General features: G+C 40.1%; 1 protein-coding gene and 1 long non-coding RNA gene across 8 annotated transcripts; one reads left to right on the top strand and one right to left on the bottom strand.

The window, feature by feature from the left end:
• Positions 1-498: 498 nt before the first annotated feature.
• LOC141762715 (protein NLRC3-like) lies at positions 499-18824 on the bottom strand. 7 transcript variants are annotated; one of them, XM_074626727.1, is made up of 12 exons: positions 18719-18823; positions 18246-18395; positions 17420-17536; positions 16866-17101; positions 14125-15907; positions 12137-12310; positions 11236-11409; positions 9733-9906; positions 8367-8540; positions 4572-4745; positions 3982-4155; positions 499-2021 (listed from the first exon to the last, which is right to left on the bottom strand). In XM_074626727.1, the coding sequence occupies exons 2-12, from the start codon at positions 18374-18376 to the stop codon at positions 2015-2017; spliced, it is 3318 nt and encodes a 1105-aa protein (XP_074482828.1). In that variant the 5' UTR covers positions 18377-18395; positions 18719-18823; the 3' UTR covers positions 499-2014. The 7 variants fall into 7 exon arrangements, with proteins under 7 accessions (XP_074482828.1, XP_074482827.1, XP_074482831.1 ...); XM_074626726.1 differs by having other exon boundaries at positions 14125-15910; XM_074626730.1 differs by lacking the exon at positions 4572-4745 and having other exon boundaries at positions 14125-15910; positions 18719-18824.
• Positions 5323-7298, top strand: LOC141762718 (uncharacterized). Its single transcript, XR_012592881.1, has 4 exons — positions 5323-5512; positions 6294-6397; positions 6571-6671; positions 6819-7298. It is a non-coding gene; the product is annotated as an uncharacterized LOC141762718 (long non-coding RNA).
• Positions 18825-21802: the final 2978 nt, after the last annotated feature.

A 21802-nucleotide genomic window follows, 5' to 3' on the forward strand; every position in this document is an offset into this window, starting at 1 on the left:
TTCCGGTCCTCCAAACCAATCAATTCCAATCTAAGGTTCCGCCCGACTACCAGCAATAACATTTACTGTAAACTGCTCAAATGAAGATAGACATTTCATTTATTCTTTTTTTTACATATGACTTTTAAAATGTGTTTTTGACATACTATACTATTATTTATTTTTCGACATACTATACTATGACTTTTATTTTTTCGACATACTATAGTATGATTTAAACGAAAAAGTCATAGTATAGTATGTCAAAAAGTCAGAATATAGTATGACAAACAAATAAGTTATTGTATAGTATACCGAAAAAAAAGTCAAAGTATAGTATGTCGAAAAAATAAAAAGGTCATAGTATAGTATGTAGAAAATATAAAACAAATAGTATAGTATGTTGAAAAAATTAAAATCATAGTATAGTATGCCGTAAAAAAAATATTTATAGTATAGTATGTCATATGTCAATCAACAATCATAAATGTATTTTTGAATAACACACAGGTACAAGTATTGATACTGAACACTTCCATTTATTGTTAAAATGTTTAGTCGGTAAAATAAATTGTTTGTCACCCGTTTCCACTCTGCTGTAACTACAGCTCCTTGGCTTGGACCCAGTTTAATAAAGGAGGAGGCTGGAATACCTGGGTTGGTTCAGTGGCGATCGGACCTCAATGACTGACAAGCCAGTCTGGAGAGCTGCAAGGGCCCAAAAATGAACAGGGCATTGTCTATATAAAAGTTGTTTTTAATGGTTGGCAAACATTTTACGTCTGTACCATTGAAATATTAATTAACTTGTGCCTGTACAAATACACATTACTTATTAATCTCAGGGGCACCTTAGCAGTACAAGCATTGGATTCAACTGAACAGATTCCACTGAGGCTTCGCAATCCTCTTTTAACGACACTTGTCTCTCCTTGAAAACTGATTCAAATCAATACAAACTGAAAGACGTTGGTTTATTAGCCTAGTTCCTGTATTACTTAACCAGGGCCTGGCAGCTGTTTGAACTGAGCCTCTTCTTTTTTTTGCACGAGGATATCAATGAGCTTTCAAGGAATGGGGCTGTTGTAGAAAGAAGTGGAATTATGACTACAGCAAACAATGCAATATTGTATTATGTATGAGTGATTTTTATATAGACCTTCATTACGCTTTCCTTGTGGGCATGACATTGAATATAGAGTAGATTTACATAGCGGTGTCTGTGGGAGCGTCTCTCGTTAAAATCGTTAAAACTTATTTATTATATTATTATTTATAAATATTTATTTATTATTACTTTTGTCAGTTTCAAGTTATTTCAGTGACCATTGTGGGTTTTTCTTTCTTTAACGAAAGGGTACCAACAATTTTGTCCACGTGTGTGTGTGTGTGTATATATATATATATATATATATATATATATATATGCAAAATGAGCCAAACAGTCGAGGCAGAGGCAACGAATACTAGCCAATCACACCACAGTAGGGCAGAAAAGCTCCACAGGTTGACTTCATGTGTCTGTGTTGAGCCATGTAATGTGAAAACTAGCAGGGTGACACATACATCTGTAATAAACTAAAAACAATTTGATTTGTTTTGCAGTAAACACCCAGATAGTCAGGATTTTGTTTTTGTTTTACATCAAACATCACATACAAAAGACAATATTAAGGTGCTGACTTTGGTGCAGAATCTGTTATAATATGAAAAAGTAGTATGAGGAAATTAACTGCAGAACTCCATCGTTCCACAGGGTGGAGCTGCAACAGAAAGCAAAGCAGAAACATCTATTTAAATGTGTTAATCTACAGTTCTGTTGTCATAAACAGAACTGATCAGCAGAGGCACTTTGGGTTCAGAATATATGAATGAATGAAGACAAAGTGAAACCCAGGTCCAGGTGGAGGAGGTGGTTGAGTGTGGATCAGAAGGAGTGGAGGAGTCTCAGTGCGTCTGCAGAGACTGTGCAGAAGGACAGAGTCCAGATACACTGATGATACTCTGTCAGGTCCAGAGGAACACCAGATTACTTCTACCATCTGATGAGAGAAGAAGACAACAGAAGTCATCAATCAGTGTTTACAGAGACTCCCTTCATCAGCAGAACGGCATACTTTACACATATTAGACAAGTTAAACACATAATCCAGACTAAAATTAACACAGTTTAAACTACCAGATGCAGGAAGGACAGCTGACTGTGTGAATGTGTAAATGTAAATGTCTTATTCTTTCAGCTCCAACCCCGGCGGTGTGAAACAGACTTGGAGAAAGTAAAAAATAAATACAGAAAAGTATCGGTAACAAAGTAACCAAGGCAACACATTCAGTCTGAGGAACTGTAGGAACACGACTCTGACGTGTCTCACAGCAACATACGGCTCAAGAAGCTGATTCAGATGAGTGACTATATGAATATATGATAAGAGATCATGTACTGATTTTGTGTTATTGTGGTTGTATAAATGTCATTTATGTCCGTTTCAATAACAATACATCTAATCACATTGACTCAGCAGAGTACACACAGTAAGTATGGTCAGATCTCTGGTGCTCTAGACGGGGCGGTGATATTAGAAGTCTGTTCATTTACACATTCACACAGTCGGTGACTTTTCTGCATTTGTCAGTTTAAACTGTGTTGCTTTTAGCCTGGATTATGTGTTGAAATTCTTTGTCTCTGTGTAATATTATTTTACGATCCACACAGTACACAGTGGAAATAAACTGCTGAGAGTCGTGAGAGCGTCATTACTGCAGAAACAGAGAGCTTTTCACTGCTCACTTTAATGATGGATTTACTGCTGCTAGGTTGGTTTCAGTCACATTTCAATGTTTCATCTACTTTAAAATATTACATGATAAATATGTAAATATTAGGGCTGTCAATCCATTAAAATATTTAGTCGCAATTAATCGCCAAATAATTGCATATTTTTTATCTGCTCAAAATGTACCTTAAAGAGAGATTTGTCAAGTATTTAATACTCTTATCAACATAGGAGTGGGCAAATATGCTGCTTTATGCAAATGTGTGTATATATTATATTATATATTATTGGAAATCAATTAACAGCACAAAAAAAAGACAACTATTATCCAGAAACCCTCACAGGTACTGCATTTAGCATAAGAAATATGCACAAATCATAACATGGCAAACTGCAGCCCAACAGGCAACAACAGCTGTCAGTGTGTCAGTGTGCTGACTTGACTATGACTTGCCCAAAAACTGCATGTGATTATCATAAAGTGGGCATGTCTGTAAAGAGGAGACTCGTGGGTACCCATAGAACCAATTTTCATTCACATATCTGGAGGTCAGAGGTTAAGGGACTCCCTTTGAAAATGCCCATGAGAGTTTCTCCTCGCCAAAGTTTTGAGTAAGTTTGGAGCGTTATTTAACCTCCTTCCCAACAAGCTCGTATAACCTGTTGGTACCGATGGATTCATAAGATTTTATAGTTTCATATGATGCCAGTATCTCTGCTCTAACTTTAACGCTACAAACTAAAAATTGCAAGTTGCATTAATGCGTTAAAGGAATTAGTGGCGTTTAAATTAACTTGCGTTAACGCGTTATTACAGCCGGTATAAGAAAAGTAAAGTGTTTTTTTGAACATTAAAGCATGTTAACATGTTTTAGTAGAAACCCAAAATACAAGTATGCACCTGAACATCAGCCTAATAGGTCCTCTTTAAAAAGTCCTACATGGTCATACACAGACTGAACAGTAAAACGTCAGCTATGATTACTGGACTTCAGCATGATGTAATGCTGTCAGCTGTAATCCAGCTTTATTTCCTGGAGACATGAACACAACATCTTCTTCACATCAACTCTAACACATGATCACAACAAGCTTCTGACTGATCTGATTGGCTGACTGTTCTCTCTCTCTCTGTGTGTCACCGTTCTCCTCTCACAGCTTAACGGAAGAAACACATCACAACAATACTGCTGAAACCAGAACGGACCGACTCCGACCCTCTACTGACCTCAGAGTCTCCAGTCTACAGTGTGGACTCTCCTCAAGATCAGACAGCAGCTTCACTCCTGAATCCTTCAGCTCATTTCCTCTCAGATCCAGCTCTCTCAGATGGGAGGGGTTGGACTTCAGAGCGGAGGCCAGAGAAGTACAGCTGATATTTGACAACCTGCAGCGCTTCAGTCTGAATAAAGAATAAATGATGAAGATAAAAATCACTTTATAATCCAATCAGATGTGTTTTAAATGTGTAGCTGAAGACTTAAGATTCTTCGATTTGTCTCTCAGACGTTGTCTCTTGGAATTTAGTCAGCTGGTAAGATCATTGGCTTCCCCAGGCGGACCTGGGTACTGACGAGGGGGCGCAACATGAATGCTGATCTAATTTACTTTACCAACTAACAGTGGATATTTTCTACAGTGTCTTTAAGAAACAGAAGTCTTTTGTGACTGTAGACAATTTAGTTAAGAAAAATTAAAATATGAACAAAAGGACATTAACAACTTTATGGATGTAAGTTATGTTTGTTACCATTATAGATCTTTTATGTTTAATTAACAATTGAACCTGATTTATGTAGAGAGAGTCAGTGAACTGACCTCAGAGTCTCCAGTCTACAGTGTGGACTCTCCAGAAAACCACACAATAGCTTCAATCCTGAATCCTTTAGCTCGTTTCCACCCAGCTCCAGGTATCTCAGATGGGAGGGGTTGGACTTCAGAGCTGAGGCCAGAGTAGCACAGCTGATCTCTGACAAACTACAGCTCCACGATCTGAAAAAAGAATAAATGATGTAACTTTAGAAGCCAATGTTCCTGCTTGAAATCATTCAATGTTTATTAATCTGTTCAGAGCTGAAGAAGGTTTATAACTTGGAAGTTTAGAAAATCTTAACTGCAAACACCTGAAGCCAACAGGATGCAGGTTAAAAACTGTAAAATACATAAAGTGAAACAGAGCTCTCGTTAATATTAATGACAACGTGCTGCTACTTCAATAAAGACGTAGTGACTTCACCTCTTAAACTCTGACAGCTCCACCAGTGGATCCATTGATACAAACTCATGTTGTGCAGCCAAACACAAATAAAAACACACAGAAATTGAGTCAAGATTCAACTCGAGATCTCAAAGTTTCCAAAGATGTCAAATATGTCAGGATGGATTTTGGGGAAATGTGAACAAAAGATATATAAGATAAGGGCGCCTGGGTTTGCGGTAGCGGGAGAGGGTTAGAGTGGGTCTGCCGACGAATCAGCTTCCAGGATTTCCATTTTCTCTCGACAAATCATGTGGCGGCTTTCCATTTTCACTGCCGACGTCATCCATTTTCAATACCGACGTCATCCATTTTCACCGCGGATACAGCCAATCGGAGCTCTGGATTCCATTTTCAGGCAACGAATCGTGTGGCTGATCTCCGCCACGTCATCCATTTTTGAATAGCCAATCACAGCCGTCCCAGCGGACGCGATGCGGAGGAGGGACTTTTAAACTATTCACTGCCGTCGTCGCAGAAACGCCTATTCAGCTACAGACAGGTAAATGTCATTATTAACATTATATTCAGCTACAGACAGGTAAATGTCATTATTAACATTATATTCAGCTACAGACAGGTAAATGCCATTATTAACATTACGTAACAGTGATATTGGGTTCTCTTAGACAATACGGATTAAACGTGTTTTAGCTTTCTGGCGTTTTTTAATGTGGGCTGATTAAGAGTCGCTGTGAAATCAATGAATAGGTTTGTAATGTTACTCTGTCTAAGCTAACCTGGCTTTAATTATGTTAGCTAGACTTGGTGAATAAGTTATCAATCACTTTATCATCTGTTCAGAGCTCTGATCATTATGCTGAGGCTACGTTACAGTTACAGTTACATAGAGGTAACGTTACTCCTACTGTATGAGCTCCTCAGCGTTGTTAAACTACCACAGTCCCTTCTTTTAGCTCAGACAGGTAAGATAACTGTGGTGTTGTATTAATGATTATATGATCATAAATGTTATGTTATTACTAAAGCTATATATACATATACAGTATGACTGCTGCTGTATTAGCTTCTTAACGTTGTGAAACAAAGTTTACTATCACAGTCACTGTTTTTAGCTCAGACAGGTAACTGTCAGATAACTGCTGTGTTATATTAATGTTCATGATTAATGATTATATGATCATAAACGTTATATTAAACGTTCATACTTAAGTTATATAAACATGACTGTAGTTTGCAAGGTTTTTCAAGGTAAAAGAAACATAATTATCATATGTGTGAAATTGTTTCTACATATAAGTTTTATTTCAATGTCTGTTTAGACTTCTCCAGGCTGTCGGTCATCCTGTATCCTCTGCCCCAGAAGCTCAGCCTGCAGTCCAGTCTGAATCCTCACCTGGTGTCTCAGGTGGCAGAAATACAGTTGGTAAGTAATGTTTACATAAACCTCACAACAAAGCAATAGTAACAGTTGGGTCGAATCTATTTAACATACAACAGACAGCATACGGACATTAAGACACTATATGTTACATGTAGTGTAATTTCACAGCAGTTTATCCTGTTTATTTGCTTACTGATGACAAATTGTATGTTTAGGGGACGGGCATGGTGTGCCAGGTATGGATCGGGTTGACAGCCTTGCAGAGCACCTGGTAGAACTGAGGACACAGACCTCCATGACTCTCAGCAACCAGCAGGTTAGTAATATCTGTAATTTGGAATACCATGCTTAGTCCAAAAAGAATAAGACAATGTTGTTGTTTTCATTTCATTAATTACTCACATAAGCCTGTTGTGTGAATAAATATTCAGTCTCTGTTGTTCTTTTCATGTTTCTTTATAAGGGAAGCACAATTGTGGCCCTGTAGCAAAACCTGCTGGACGTTGACAGAGGGCCCAGCAATCTACAGTGGGCTGGTCACTGCCGGAGGCCCCGCTGGAGTCTGAGCTGAAGGAGTTTCTGGTGAATCTGTGTGCTGTAAATCATTCTGTCTGATGTTGCAGGGAGTCAGACCCAATGACAAACATTAAGAATAGTATTATCTTCTTCAAATTATTTGTTCTTGTTGTTTCACGTGTTCCAGGCCCAAAGACAATAAAGTTAAAGCTTTAATATCATTACTGTCTCAATTCATGTGTATTCCTATGGTTATTTTTTTAATTAATTACACACAGCAAGTCCATCCCAATATTGCTCAACTATTCTCCAGTACATTATGATTTATTCTACTAACATTTTGACCTATCTTGCCTAACAGTTCATTAATCAGTCATAAGGAGGATGTATGCAATAATATTAAGCGTCTTTGAGATTACTAAAAAGCGCTATATAAATCTAATATATTATTATTATTATTATTATTATTATAATAATGCAAAACATCATCATGGATGATAATGTTTTGTATATTTGTTATCTGTAGTAATCTACCAGTTATATGACTGTATAAGGAAACCTGAACGATTTTCAATATTAACGTATTAGTTGCAGTGCACAAGTCTTGCATTAAAATTATATCTTGAGTCAATTCAAGTTTACACGAGCAACACAAACTATTTTTTACTGCATATTATAAACTTCGACCCGGCCGGAGACGAGATTCGAACTGCCTCTCAAGTGGACATGTATTGTTCCCCCCGAAAAGCACAAAAAATAATGTTTTTATTCTTTAACAAAAATACTATGGTGTATAAAGACTTCAAAACACCATGTGGGTGAAAATAAGAGCTACAGAATTGTGTTTTCTTCTCTCTTTCTCTCTTTTCCTCTCTTTTCCTCCTCTTTTCCTCTCCCCCCTTTCTCCCCCTTTTTCCACCTTCTTCCCCCGCCCACCCACACTATTGTTCCCCAGCTTTAGCTCAGTTGGTAGAGCGGGCGTCCATGTATTAAGGCTTGGTCCTGACCGCGGCGGCCCGGGTTCGAATCCGGCCTGTGGCCCTTTCCGCATCCACTCTCTCTCTCTCCCCCTTACAACATATATATTTTAGGAATAGTGGAGCCATAAAATCAAAGCATCTTCAGTTTAAAATATTCAACCAGTATAAGCATCATATAGCTTTATATTTTTTTTTTAGAAGAAGCAAATACTTAATATATTTGTTATTGTCTGATATCTGAAATAGAGATTATTTATTTAATCTTCATATTATGTAATTTATTATCATTTCTTGGGGACAAAAGTCAAGAGTTGTGATATATTAAGGTTTTAAAAGTGCAGCACAACATTGCTCTGCCGCAGTCAATGGACTAAACCACCGAAGAAAAAATGTACTTTAGCATTAAGATACTCAGTGTGGATCAGTATAATATCAGCCTTATGTCTGCAGTTTAGTGTCACCACAACTTTCACATCATATTAATCTCAGTACAGAAGTAAAAAATGGTGTCTGACCTCAGAGTCTCCAGTCTGCAGTGTGGACTCTCCAGAAAACCACACAGCAACTTCACTCCTGAATCCTGCAGATTGTTTCCATCCAGATCCAACTCTATCAGATGGGAGGGGTTTGACTTCAGAGCTGAGGCCAGAGGAGCACAGCTGATCTCTGACAAACTGCAGTGACTCAATCTGAATAAAGAATAAATGATGTAACTTTAGAAGCCAACATTTCCTGCTTGAAATCATTCAATGTTTAATAATCTGTTCAGAGCTGAAGAAGGTTTAGAAAATGTAAACTCCGAAACACCTGAAGCCAACAGGATGCAGGTTAAAAACTGTAAAATACAAAAAGTGAAACAGAGCTCTCATTAATATTAATGACAACGTGCTGCTACTTCAATAAAGGCGCAGTGACTTCACTTCTTAAACTCTGACAGCTCCACCAGTGGATCCATCTATACAAACTCAAGTTGAGCAGCTAAACACAAATAAAACCCACAGAAATTGATTAAAGATTCAACTCAATATCTCAAAGTTTCCAAAGATATCAGGATGGATTTTGGGGAAATGTGAACAAAAGATATATAAGATAAGACATCTACAATATATATTTTAGGAATAGTGGAGTCATAAAATCAAAGCATCTTCAGTTTAAAATATTCAAAAAGTATAAGCATCATATAGCTTCCAATTTTTTTTTTGTTGAAAGAAAATTAAATAAAATGGGTAAAAGAAGTTCGGAAATTTGTGTTTGGTCGTTTATATATCTGTTGTTACAATGCTAATTGGCATTGTATTTTACATCGTTGCAAAGCCTGTTTATTTACCTTCACAATGATGTCCAACTTGTAAGGGTCATGCATTTGTGGGATGAGCAGCACTCTGATTATGTGGGTAGCGCCCAAGAAACATTTGCCAAAATGCTCTGCCAATGGTAAACAGTGTCTCCTTCGTCATCCAGGAACTGCCTACACACTCTGGCCACATGAGGCTGGGCATTTTTGTGCCATCCTGGAGGAGCTGGACTACCTGTGCAATCTAATTGGGCTGCAGGTACCACCTCATGCTACAAGGATGAACACAAAACTAGACAAGAATCAGTCAGGAAGGATAAGGAGAGAGCAATTGACTGTAGCCACCACATGCAACACCATTCCCTTTTGGGTGGATGTCTTGCTGTTGTCTCTCCATTGCACCTGTTGTCACTTTCATTTGCACCAAAGCAGCTGAAAGTGATTCACAATCCCTTGTGCCTCCTAAATGGACAGATTGATATCCCTGAAGTTTAACTGACTTGGTGTTACACTGTGATGATTAAGTGTTTCCTTATTTTTTGAGCAGTGTGTTAATCTCAGTACACAAGTAAAAAATGGTGTCTGACCTCAGAGTCTCCAGTCTCCAGTGTGGACTCTCCAGAAAACCACACAGTTGCTTCACTCCTGAATCCTTCAGGTTGTTGAGGCTCAGATCCAGCTCTCTCAGATGGGAGGGGTTGGACTTCAGAGCTGAGGCCAGAGAAGCACAGCTGGTCTCTCTCAAACTGCAGTCACTCAATCTGAATAAAGAATAAATGATGAAGATAAAAATAACTTTATAATCCTATCAGATGTGTTCAGGTTTTAAATGTCTAGCTCAACATTACTATGTCCTAATCAATGAGCTTTTCCCTAAAATGAGTAGAGTGACTTAGTCATTGTGGATCATCATAATGTCAGCCTTCTACAGACATCAACCAAATGTTACCACAACATTCATACACCTGTTCATGTCAAAACACATCAATAACAGGCTGCTGATCTCGGTGTTCATCTATGTATGTGTGTGCTGAAGGATCAATGGTATATCAATGATCAGATATGATTTGTGGATAACGTTGAAACAAACAGTAACCAGAGAAATATTTCTACTTCATTAAGTAAACTTGATCAATTTAGAACAAATATTCACGGTTCCTACACATTTTACATTTCAAATTTCCAGACTTCTCTGTAGATTTTTCAGACCATATATTTGACTTTGAATCAAAACAAGACCGGCCAGCTGGAACACTGGTCACAGTTCATCACGTTCATGATGTAAATGACTGAGCCAATCAGATTTCAGCCAAAACGAGGATCAGTCCAAATTAGGAGAGGTCGCTCGTACCCCACCTCAATAGTTAAAGAATTAGATTGTCCCAGTCTGACAGGCAGCGTTCTGCTCTGTGCCGTCTGCCTGCAGTTACCGTTTACTTTTTATTATTATATTATTATTGTTATGTTGCTCATGATGAATAGTTGGCCCACATTTGGCTGTCAAAGTGCCGCCCTAGGCAGTTGCCTAGTTGGCCTCTATGGAGGCGCCGGCCCTGGCTGTGACGTACAGGCGTAGAGGCAGCTCTGTAGGAGTGTGCGTTCAGTCATAGCCTACTTCTTGTGTTGCTTTCAATGAGATCAAGCTCGCTCTGGCCGTCGCTCTCTCACACAGTAGTAAACATTTGGGCTGCGCTGGCTGCTCCAAACGCCGTGAAAAACACTGCTTGTATGATCTATTCATTTTTAGAAATTGTCCAGACCTGGAAATTAGTCAAATCAAATTCCATACTTCTCCATACTGCGTAGGAACCCTGAGTATTAGTTCAGAGGATCCTCTGTATCCAGATGTGACCATTTACCAACAATGATAAACATTATTCTACTTTAACAACAGTGGACATTTTCTACAGTGTCTTTAAGAAACAAATCTTTTGTGACTGCAGACTAAATTTAGTTCAAGAAACATGAAAATATGAACAAAAGGACAATAACAACTTTATGGATGTAAGTTATGTTTGCACATAAATCAGGTTCAATTGTTAATTAAACATATAAGATCTATAACAGTAACAGAGAGTCAGTGAACTGACCTCAGAGTCTCCAGTCTACAGTGTGGACTCTCCAGAAAACCACTCAGGAGCTTTGCTCCTGAATCCTGCAGCTCGTTTCCACTCAGCTCCAGGTATCTCAGATGGGAGGGGTTGGACTTCAGAGCTGAGGCCAGAGGAGCACAGCTGGTCTCTGACAAACTGCAGTTAATCAATCTGAATAAAGAATAAATGATGAAGATAAAAATCACTTTATAATCCAATCAGATGTGTTCAGGTTTTAAATGTGTAGCTCAACATTACTATGTCCTAATCAATGATCTTTTCCCTTAAATGAGTAGAGTGACTTTGTCATTGTGTTATTGTGGATCATCATGTCAGCCTTCTACAGACATCATCCAAATGTCACCACAACATTCATACATCTGTTCATGTCAACACACATCAATAACATGCTGCTGATCTCTGTCAAGTCTGGAATTAGAGGATCAATATTAAATCAGACTTGTTGGACTTCATTATTTCATGTCTTACATGGCCTTCTCCTTACTGTATCTGGTAGCTTAGTAGGTTTATGTCATTTACAGGAAAGGTCCACATTTGGTCAAGTGTGTCTTCAAACAACAGCCACATGTCAAATAGAGTGCTACAGGAATGAGTCCTAAAACCCAGAAATGAGTTAGTATTTTAGCACTTCCTGTTCCCTCATCTGGAAGTCAATGGGTTTTTAGTTAGATGCCTGAAATAAGGTCTGTGGTTAAAGGTCCAGTGTGTAGAATCTGGCGGTATCTAGCGGTGAAGCCTCTCCTCTGTGCCAAGCGTGTTGGAGAGCTACGGTGGCCGACGTGAAAACGTGAAAGTCCCTCTCTAGAGCCATCTGGAGGAGAGCCAGTGCATAGAGAGTGTGTGTACAAACTACATAAGCTACAGTCAGTTAACTGACCTCAGACTCTCCAGTCTACAGATTGGACTCTCCAGTCCAGCAGAAAGTAGCGTCACTTCTGAAACCTGCAGGTTGTTACTACTCATGTCCAGCTCTCTCAGATGGGAGGGGTTGGACTTCAGAGCTGAGGCCACAACTTCACAGTGAGTACCTGAGAGTCCACAGCTAGAGAGTCTGTCATGACACAAAAATGACAAAATATGTTATTATGAAAGAGGACAGTTTATATTTACTTCATGCATTTGATGACTAAACAGTTTGATATAAACTTCTTTAATCAACATTTGCTCCTCACATCAGTGGTTCAGCTAATCTGATCTCACTGTTTGACATGAAACAATAATTCTCATCCCTCTCTCTCAAACCTGCAGACTTTTAATCTTTGTTTTTCTTTAATCTTGCAGATGAAGAGAGAGAACATGTAGTTACATTGAGGCTTCCCTAATGTCCAGTCTGTCAGTGTGATCTGATCCCAGGTCTGTCTCCACAAAGTTAGCATGAGGCCTTCTTGATTAGAAAAGCATTTTTAAAACTCAGTGAATAAGTAATAATAATACAGTTGAGAAAGTTGACCTCTCTTTGCTAGCTACCTGCTGCTTTCAGGTTCACGTCCATAAATGGGAAAATACTGTGACTTCTGCCAAACGGTAGAGACATTTTTTGTCATTAACACTCTTTTCTGAGCGTCATACGTATTCAGCTCACAAACACAATTAAAGAACCAATAAGGTTGCATTATTTTCAACATAATATCATCAGAAAGATGATATCAGTGTATCAGCATTAAAAACATAACATTGATCTTTGGTTTGTATAAGATCTCTTAAAAAGTCTGAAGTCTACCATTCTGCTGTTATATATTCATCAGACTGCTGTTATTGGTGGAAGCTGTGTATTTCCTGTTACTACTCTTCTCTACAGCAACAAGAGAGAGAAACACCAGAGTTTCCTTCTGTGAGTAACAGAATAAAAGGAAAGACTTAAAAACAAGATGATGGAACACAACTTGAATTCATTAGCAATAAAATGCACCATTGCTCGATTCAACACACTCAGGGGTTTTACAACGACTATCTTTGTCTCGTATGACCAGTAGTTTACAGTGGCTAATGCTAGAGTTGGGTCGATTTTCCGTTTTGCCGGTCCAGTCCGGTGTACGAGCTTAAACCAGTTTGATTTTAAGCTAACCGGCAGAATCGACATTTGTCATTATGACACGTTCTGGCAAATTAAAAAGTAGCCTACATCAACAACCTGTGCCGACAGAGACGCAGTGCTAAATCCAGCCTGTATTGCATTACTAATAAGCAATATCACAATGTGATTAATGTAATATTATGATATTATGTTGGTTCATTAACCAACTAGGAAGTTCATGTGTTTTCTGGGGTGACGAGACGAGACGAGACATGGCAGAGCTGGTCTCAAAGAAAACTAAAACTGTGGTAACATGGCAACAGTCGAGAGCCAACGAAAGAGATGAGCCCAAAAACACACGAGGTAAGGTGTAATGTGGTGCAAGGCCTATTGAAAGCAAACCCCAGCACCAGGGCTCTGATCCCAGGACCGCCCCGACTCCCCGCCGGATCAGCAAACGTTCTGTTGCTGCCGTTACACCGGTTAAACCCAGCGCTCCACCAGACAGCTGATCTTTTGTTTTTGTCATTTGTTTTACCAGGTTCACATGTCGTCTCCATCACCCAAAAAAGATAAATAAGAAAAAACTGTAAAATTTAATAATTATCAGAAATAAATAGAAGTGTATTCATTAACTTGACAGCTAGAAACACAAACTACTGAAACATTTTTTAACTCAACATTTGAAACAGCTCAAGAACATCTGTGACAAAATAATAATATTAATGTAATAAACACGTGGAACACTTATGAGAATATTATATTTTAAAAATAACTTTATAGTGTATATATTTGAAGAACTAAACTAGTAATCAACACTGATCTATAAAGTTAATCACATCTGGACTTACTCTGCTTTTCTGCAGTTCCTCACAGCTGGAATCAGTCTCAGTCGTCCCTCTGGTGTTATGTTGTACTTCTTCAGGTCCAACTCATCTTGAACCTCCTCTGACATCTGCAGCATGTAGGCCAGAGCTGAGCAGTGGATCTCAGAGAGTTTCTTCTCTGATCTGTCCTCTGACTTTAAGAACTCTTGGATGTCCTGATGTACCAAGTGGTCGTTCATCTCCGTCAGACAGTGGAAGATGTTGATGCTTCTGTCAGGAGAGGTTTTGGTCTTCTTCTTTTTTAGGTTGTTGATGGCTCTCTTGATGCTTCCTGAACTGCTCTTTATCCGATCCAGCAGACCTAAGAGTCTCTGGTTGGACTCCAGAGAGAGGCCATGAAGGAAGCGAACAAACAGGTCCAGGTAGCCATTTTTACTTTCAAGGGATTTCTCCATGGCTCCCATCAGGAAGTTATCCAGGGTTGAATGAACATATTCTTCTCCCAGGAAGTCCTCCAGTACCTCTGTGTTGCCGTTTGTGTAACAGTGGAACATGTAGACTGCAGCCAGAAACTCCTGAATGCTCAGGTGAACAAAGCAGTAGACTGTTTTCTGGAAGATCACACACTCTCTTTTGAAGATCTCTGTACAAACTCCTGAGTACACCGAGGCCTCGGTGACATCCAGACCACACCGCTCCAGGTCTTCTTGGTAGAACATGATGTTTCCTTTCTCCAGATGTTCAAACGCCAGCCTCCCCAGCTTCAGAAGAACTTCCCTGTCAGCCTCCGTCAGCTCCTGTGGACTCGTCTCACGTCCCTCACCGTACTTCTGCTTCTTCCTCTTTGTCTGAACCAACAGGAAGTGTGAGTACATGTCGGTCAGGGTCTTGGGCAGCTCTCCTCTCTGGTCTGTAGTCAACATGTGGTCCAGAACTGTAGCAGTGATCCAGCAGAAGACTGGGATTAGACACATGATGTGGAGGCTCCTGGATGTCTTGATGTGTGAGATGATTCTGCTGGACAGCTCTTCATCACTGACTCTCCTCCTGAAGTACTCCTCCTTCTGGGCGTCAGTGAAGCCTCGTACTTCTGTTACCCTGTCAACACATGCAGGAGGGATCTGATTGGCTGCTGCAGGTCGGGAAGTTATCCAGACGAGAGCTGAGGGAAGCAGATTCCCCTGGATGAGGTTTGTCAACAGCACGTTGACTGATGACTTCTGGGTGACATCAGACACAACCTCACTGTTCTTGAAATCCAGTGAAAGTCTGCTTTCATCCAGGCCGTCAAAGATGAACAGAACTTTACAGACAGCGAGCTTCTCTGCTGTGACCTTCTGTAATGTTGGATGGAAAACATGGAGCAGCATGATAAGACTGTACGGCTCATCTCCGATCAAGTTCAGCTCCCTGAATGAAAGCGGAACGACCAGATAGACATCTTGGTTCTCCAAGTCCTCTGCCCAGTCCAGAGTGAACTTCTGCACTGAGAAGGTTTTTCCAACGCCAGCGACGCCATTTGTCAGAACGACTCTGATGTGTCCCCTTTGTTCAGGTAAGGCTTTAAAGATGTCGCGGCACTTGATTGGAGCGTCATGGAGGGTCTTCATCTTGGAAGCTGTCTCAAGCTGCCTCACCTCATGTTGGGAATTAACCTCTTCACTCTGTCCCTCTGTGATGTAGAGCTCAGTGTAGATCCTGTTGAGGAGGGTTCCACTTCCTGTTTCATCAGTTCCTTCAGTCACACGTTCACATCTATCCCTCAGACTGATCTTATGTTCATCTACAGCCTCCTGCAGACCGCTATCTGCTGAAAGGGAAGAAAAAAAAGTTTGAGACAAAATACAATTTGACAATCTGCTTATTATTTTCATTGCCAATATTTAAGTGATCACTATAAAGTAAATAAAAGAAGGAGTAAAGGTTTAAAACAGTCCAGTTTTTGTGGAAGCATCAGAAATGCTTGGTGGTCGCAGCAGTAAACACACTCTGCCGCCTGCAGTTAAATAATAAACATTAGGTTTATCTCACTGTGACGACATTTACTGATGCACGTTGGATGTAATGAATGAAATGCAGAGGAGGAAAATGAAACTAAGAGCGTCCGTCTCCACAGTAAATCATGTTGAGTATTTGAGGGTTATTTATTTCTGCTTTAGAACGTTAACGCCGTGAGATAATGACATTTCTTTCTCTCATTCACAACACCGTCACGCTACGTCTCTTTGTCTCTTTTCTACTGATCGCCTCATTGGCCGTTGTTCTTTCAAAATGAAAAGGTGGGAAACAGTCTTTTATGCACATGAGCCCGTCCAGCGCGACGCGTCGGCTCAAAAAACTGTCAAGCTGTCAAACTAGGAGATCTAGTTCTAAAATAAAATGACATTCAGCAGTGGCATCGCCTATATCTCGCTTAAAATGTTTTCAGAAGTAGATTTTGGTGGATTGTTCAGATGGAATAACAAAGTTTATGAGCAGGCCGCCATGTTGTTTCCTGTTTGAAACGCCGAGCGGAAAACCAGGAACCAATCAGGTGCATTCAACGTCACCGCTTCACCCAGACATATATACATAGACACCGCATTGACCTCTGGCTCGTACGTCAACGTTGGCGTATGTCTATGCCTTGAACGGCCAGTTGAGTGGAGCAGCGCGTCCCCTAGTGTCCTTGCAGGACCGGGTGAGACTTTTATGACTTTATGTAGTAAAACAACAAATAGTGTTTTCAGACATGGAGACGTCAGCAGACAGATGTAGAGTCTTACTTTGTACAGTGCTGGTCTGACCGGCTGGCTGCAGTCCAGCTCTTGTTCTGGATCTTTCTCCACACTGGGGACAGGAGGAGTCTCCTGATGAAGCAGACTGGTCCCAGTATGAGGTGATGCACTGTCTGCAGAACCAGTGTCCACAGCTGTTAGAGACTGGATCCTTCAGGACGTCCTGACACAAAGCACAGCCGGACAGTTGCTCCTCCACAGAGACATCACTCTTCTTCCTCTTCCTGTGAAGACATGTCAAAATCTAAGGTCAAAGGTCCACTTACTAATGATCCAAAACATTCAACTGCAAGCTCTGTAAGTGGGCTTAAATTCCCTTCACCATATTTTACATAAGTGGTTATTTTCAGAACAAACTCAAACCGTCAACGCGCGTTAGTTTGGATCCGAAAGTCACACAAACAAACTAACCGATAGATGCAGCGGTAGACCAGCATCTCCTGTGTTCTGAGAGGTAAAATGACTGTTTCTGTGAATGAAGTCTGGTGGCTTTGAAGACAGCGGTATAACGGCTTCAGTTCGCAGTAAAAACAGTCTCTTACTTTGTGTCTGAGGGTCCAGGTTCATTACTGAAGAGTAGAGGACGACCTTTGGACTGGTCACTCTTCATAGACAGACAGCTGGGTACTGGAGACTCTGCTCTCTGTCTGTCCTGGACTCTGCAAACACCAAGATGTTTTTATTCACATCACATGAATCCTTGATAAATTCTCTAATGACAAAGACATTTCAGTAGCTCTACATACACAAACTACTGCTACTGTCAATAAGTATGGGTTAAAGTACAGCGAGCCGGTCATCGCCCTGAAGGGGATTCTTTCACAACAATGACCCGCTAGCTGTGCATTATCCCGCTTATTACAGCTACTTAATTAAGAAATCAATATTTTGACACTAAAACGTAAAAATGTAATGTAAAAAACACACAATCAACAAAACCATGGCATTGGCATGGCATTATTTTGTTTTTATATTATACTGTATTTTCCGGTAAAGAAGAGAGCGAGAGAGAGAGAGTCGATGTGTTGAGCTAATTCTTGTCTCATTTGTGGGCTGATAAACAGTAAATTCATCTAAACTGGGTTGAAAAATTATGCAATCTGGTTGCCTTGGTGATGAGTTACGTCTGACTATTAACCACACCTCCGTTCTGTTTGAGGAAGAACGTTAACCAAAACACAGGAAGTAAAACTGTCTGGAGGGGGGGGGGGCTTTAATTCTCATTGTGTCAAGAAACATTTGTTCAGCTTTAGTTAGCAAATACATTTTAGTAGAAATTTTAAAATAGAAACAAAATCAACAGAAAACAGTATTGGTAGAGGAAAGTGAAACTGAGTCCTATAAATGAATTAGTAGCAGCTCTCTTACTTTGACTCTGAGGGTCCAGGTTCATTACTGAAGTGTAGAGGTTCACCTTTAGACTGATCACTCTTCATAGACAGACAGCCGGAGACTAGAGACTCTGCTCTGTCCTCCTCTTCCTCCACACAGTCACTCATCTTCTGATCTGAAGTCAGTCTGAGAGGTAAAACATTAACACTGATCGTAAACATGTAAAGGACACAGGCAAGACTGACAGAACACAAAATAAACACACAACCTCTCTCTCTATCACACACACAAAGTATACAGTACAATAAACCCACCCAGCACTCCACCTGGTCACTTTTCTTTAGATCTCTGCTTGTTTTCTTGGGTTACGGCAGTTTTAATGAACATTATTCAACCTGTCACGACTTTGTGTTCACAGATTAATCAAACTGTTGAGTTCTGTCCACAGGGAGAAAACTGACTCAAGAGACTTTGACAGTGAAATAATGAAATGTAGGATTAACACTTACCCTGCTTCATTCTTCAGTTGTCAGCCGTTGACTCAAAATGGATGTTTATTACCCTTTTCCATGAGCCTGGATCACTGGATCAGTGTGTCTCCTCCCCTCTCCATTTACAGGATATCAACTGAGTTCATCTGTGACTGTGGGTGTGTTCACAGCCATTAACATGACGTGTTCATAGGAATCTCTCTTGGCTTGAACAGCCTGAATTAACCCTCTGAGACCCACAAATAGGCCAGTTTTAGTCTTTTCTAGGAGGGTACAGGGGGTCTTTAAGGGGAGATAGCAGGTCAACAGTAGATGTCACGTAGAAGTGGTGTACATCATCTGAAAGCTGGGAACCTGAAGAGTAATTTCAGATGCAACTCAGCCCTGTGTGTCAAGTTGTTCAAGTCGTTAATCAGAAATAAACATTAATTAATTAAAATAAATAGTGAAGTGTATAAGGGTTTAGAACATTATGATAGAAGTATATGATGGTCATCCCCATACCAACAACCAGACAAAGCTACATTTGTGGATTCAACAACAGTGTGTTGAACATGCACAGACAAAAAGCCAACATAGGAAAACCTGTATCCTACTTTGTGGTTGGGCTACAAAAGACCAGTGCCAGGAAAACATCAGGTATGATTTCATGTGTAGGGAGGACTCATCATTGTAGTGTCTGTTTATTGATAGCGAGTTACTTTTACTATTTTCTGTACAGTTTAAAATGTAAGACAGTTATGGCACAGAGCGCAGGGCAGCATTAGACTAAAAATAGTTTAAGTACGGTTATCTGTGTGTAGAAAAAAACAAAACCTTGTCACTGTGTACCTGTGTTACTGATCTGCCTCAGAAGATTTTCACATTGTTGCACAGTATAGTATGCCATTTAAATGTTATAGTACAGTATGCCATAAAACATGTTGCCACACTATGACCTTTTATGACATACTATATGCCATAATAAGGTCATTGTGTAGTATGCCATAAAAATATAGTACTGTATGGCCTAAAAAAATGTCACCAGGAGCTACAGAACATGGACGGCGGTGATAACGGCGACTCAACATTGATTTCTGAGGGGAAAAGCTCCACAGGTTGACTTCATGTGTCTGTGCTGAGCCATGTAATGTGAAAACTAACAGGGTGACACACACATCTATAATAAACTAAAAAAATTTTAACAAATCAAACATCAACGCAATTTTACATCAAACATCACATACATTGTATCTACTTCTTTCCGTTTGTTTCAAGCAAATCTGTTATTATATGAAAAACGGCTGGTAGTGTATATGGTGTATATATGTATATATATAGTAGTATGAAGAAATTAACTGCAAAACTCCATTGTTCCACAGGGTGGAGCTGCAACAGAAAGCAAAGCAGAAACATCTATTTAATAGTGTTAATCTACAGTTCTGTTGTCATAAACAGAACTGATCTGCAGAGGCACTTTGGGTTCAGAATATATGAATGAATGAAGACAAAGTGAAACCCAGATCCAGCTGGAGGAGGCTGAGTGTGGAGCAGAAGGAGTGGAGGAGTCTCAGTGTGTCTGCAGAGACTGTGCAGAGGGACAGAGTCCAGATACACTGATGATACTCTGTCAGGTCCAGAGGAACACCAGATTACTTCTACCATCTGATGAGAGAAGAAGAAGACAACAGAAGTCATCCATCAGTGTTTACAGAGACTCCCTTCATCAGCTGTCAGTCAGCATCCAGTATAAAGAGCAGAAGGGACTTCAGTCTGTGTAGCGTAGCCAGCTTCCTTTCAGCTCTCATGTTAACGTATTGGAGTGAACACACTGAGCTCAGAGCTCCCAGACCAGAGGCCTGTACTACGAAGCCAGTCCAACACACCCAGGGTATCTTCTCCTTATCTGGTTTAACTAACCCCTCAACCAAGATCCCGCTAAGCGGTCCTATGACAGCCGTTATCAACTCCCAGGGTTTCTCAGTCTGGCTATGAGCGCGTTCACATAGAAGGGGCGGGGTTTGTAGCACATGACCAATCACAGACATGGACCAGTCTACGGTCAGCAGAGCAGCATACTTTACAAACGCATATTAGAAAAGTTAAACACATAATCCAGACTAAAATTAACACAGTTTAAACTGCCAGATGCAGGAAGGACAGCTTAAACTTAACGTTAGCTTTCTAGCTAACATTTAACTGGCCAATAAATTATCTAAAAAGACTCACGTGCGTACCTTTGTGGGTTTGGTGACGGATTAAGTTGGATGTTGTGGTGGTCGTGTAACTGATTTTTGAGCCACAGACCTTACATACCTCTGTTCTCTTCTTACTACCATCATCGACAACATAATCATTGAATCCAAATTGTATTATTTGTGTTATTGTTATGTACTCGGCCCCTCCATGACATCTCGCTGTCTCCTGCGTTGGCCTCTGCTGAGTCCTAGTAGGTTGCCAGGTTTGATCGTATTGTACTAGAAATCACCAGATGTTTCAAAAACAAAACTGAACTTCTCAATATCTAGAAAAATTTTAATATTTAATTAAAAAAAAAAGTCAAGTCCTTTCGAGTCATCTGTTTTAAGTCAAGTCTCAAGTCATGAATACCAAGTCAAAGTCAAGTCGAGTCTTTTATCACTGTTAGTCAAGCACGTCACACCGTCACGTGTTGTTATTGTTATTCTGGTTTAGGTCTGATGTTGATATTCCCAACGGCCCACTGGCTCTTTTCAACCGCCTTGTACCAACCGTTACCAACGTTACCAACGGCTGACGTTAGCATGTAGCATCAGTTAGCTGGACGCTAAGCTAGCTAACAACGGACAGTTAAGCTGCCTAGCAACGGACCCAGCGAGCCTGTGTAATGTGTGTTTGTGAGGCTGTACAGCCTCTGACTGACCTCATAACGTCCTCCACACGTCTTCATGAAGCACATTCTTGAATCCATAAGTTCATCCGCTTAAAGTTCAACATGTCCAGCCGTCTGCAGACATGCTGTCTTGTGGTGGTAGCTAAAGCACGGGTGCTGCTGATTGCACTGATGGGTCACACGTCATCAACACGTCATCAACGCGTCATATCTTTGGGGTGTTTGACACATGCGCAGTAAAATAAAAAAAA

The sequence above is a fragment of the Sebastes fasciatus genome, chromosome 24 (assembly GCF_043250625.1).
Source record: "Sebastes fasciatus isolate fSebFas1 chromosome 24, fSebFas1.pri, whole genome shotgun sequence".
NCBI classification, from domain to species: Eukaryota; Metazoa; Chordata; class Actinopteri; order Perciformes; family Sebastidae; genus Sebastes; species Sebastes fasciatus.

What these genes read in the sequence shown, in the direction of transcription:
- LOC141762715 (XM_074626726.1), bottom strand. Translation starts at nt 18,376, where the DNA reads ATGAGTGACTGTGTGGAGGAAGAGGAGGACAGAGCAGAGTCTCTAGTC. An exon ending in TCAGACCAGCACTGTACAAA is followed by an intron (nt 15,911 to 16,865) that starts GTAAGACTCTAC and finishes CTTCCCTTTCAG; the next exon opens with CAGATAGCGGTCTGCAGGAG. An exon ending in AGGAACTGCAGAAAAGCAGA is followed by an intron (nt 12,311 to 14,124) that starts GTAAGTCCAGAT and finishes GTGTCATGACAG; the next exon opens with ACTCTCTAGCTGTGGACTCT.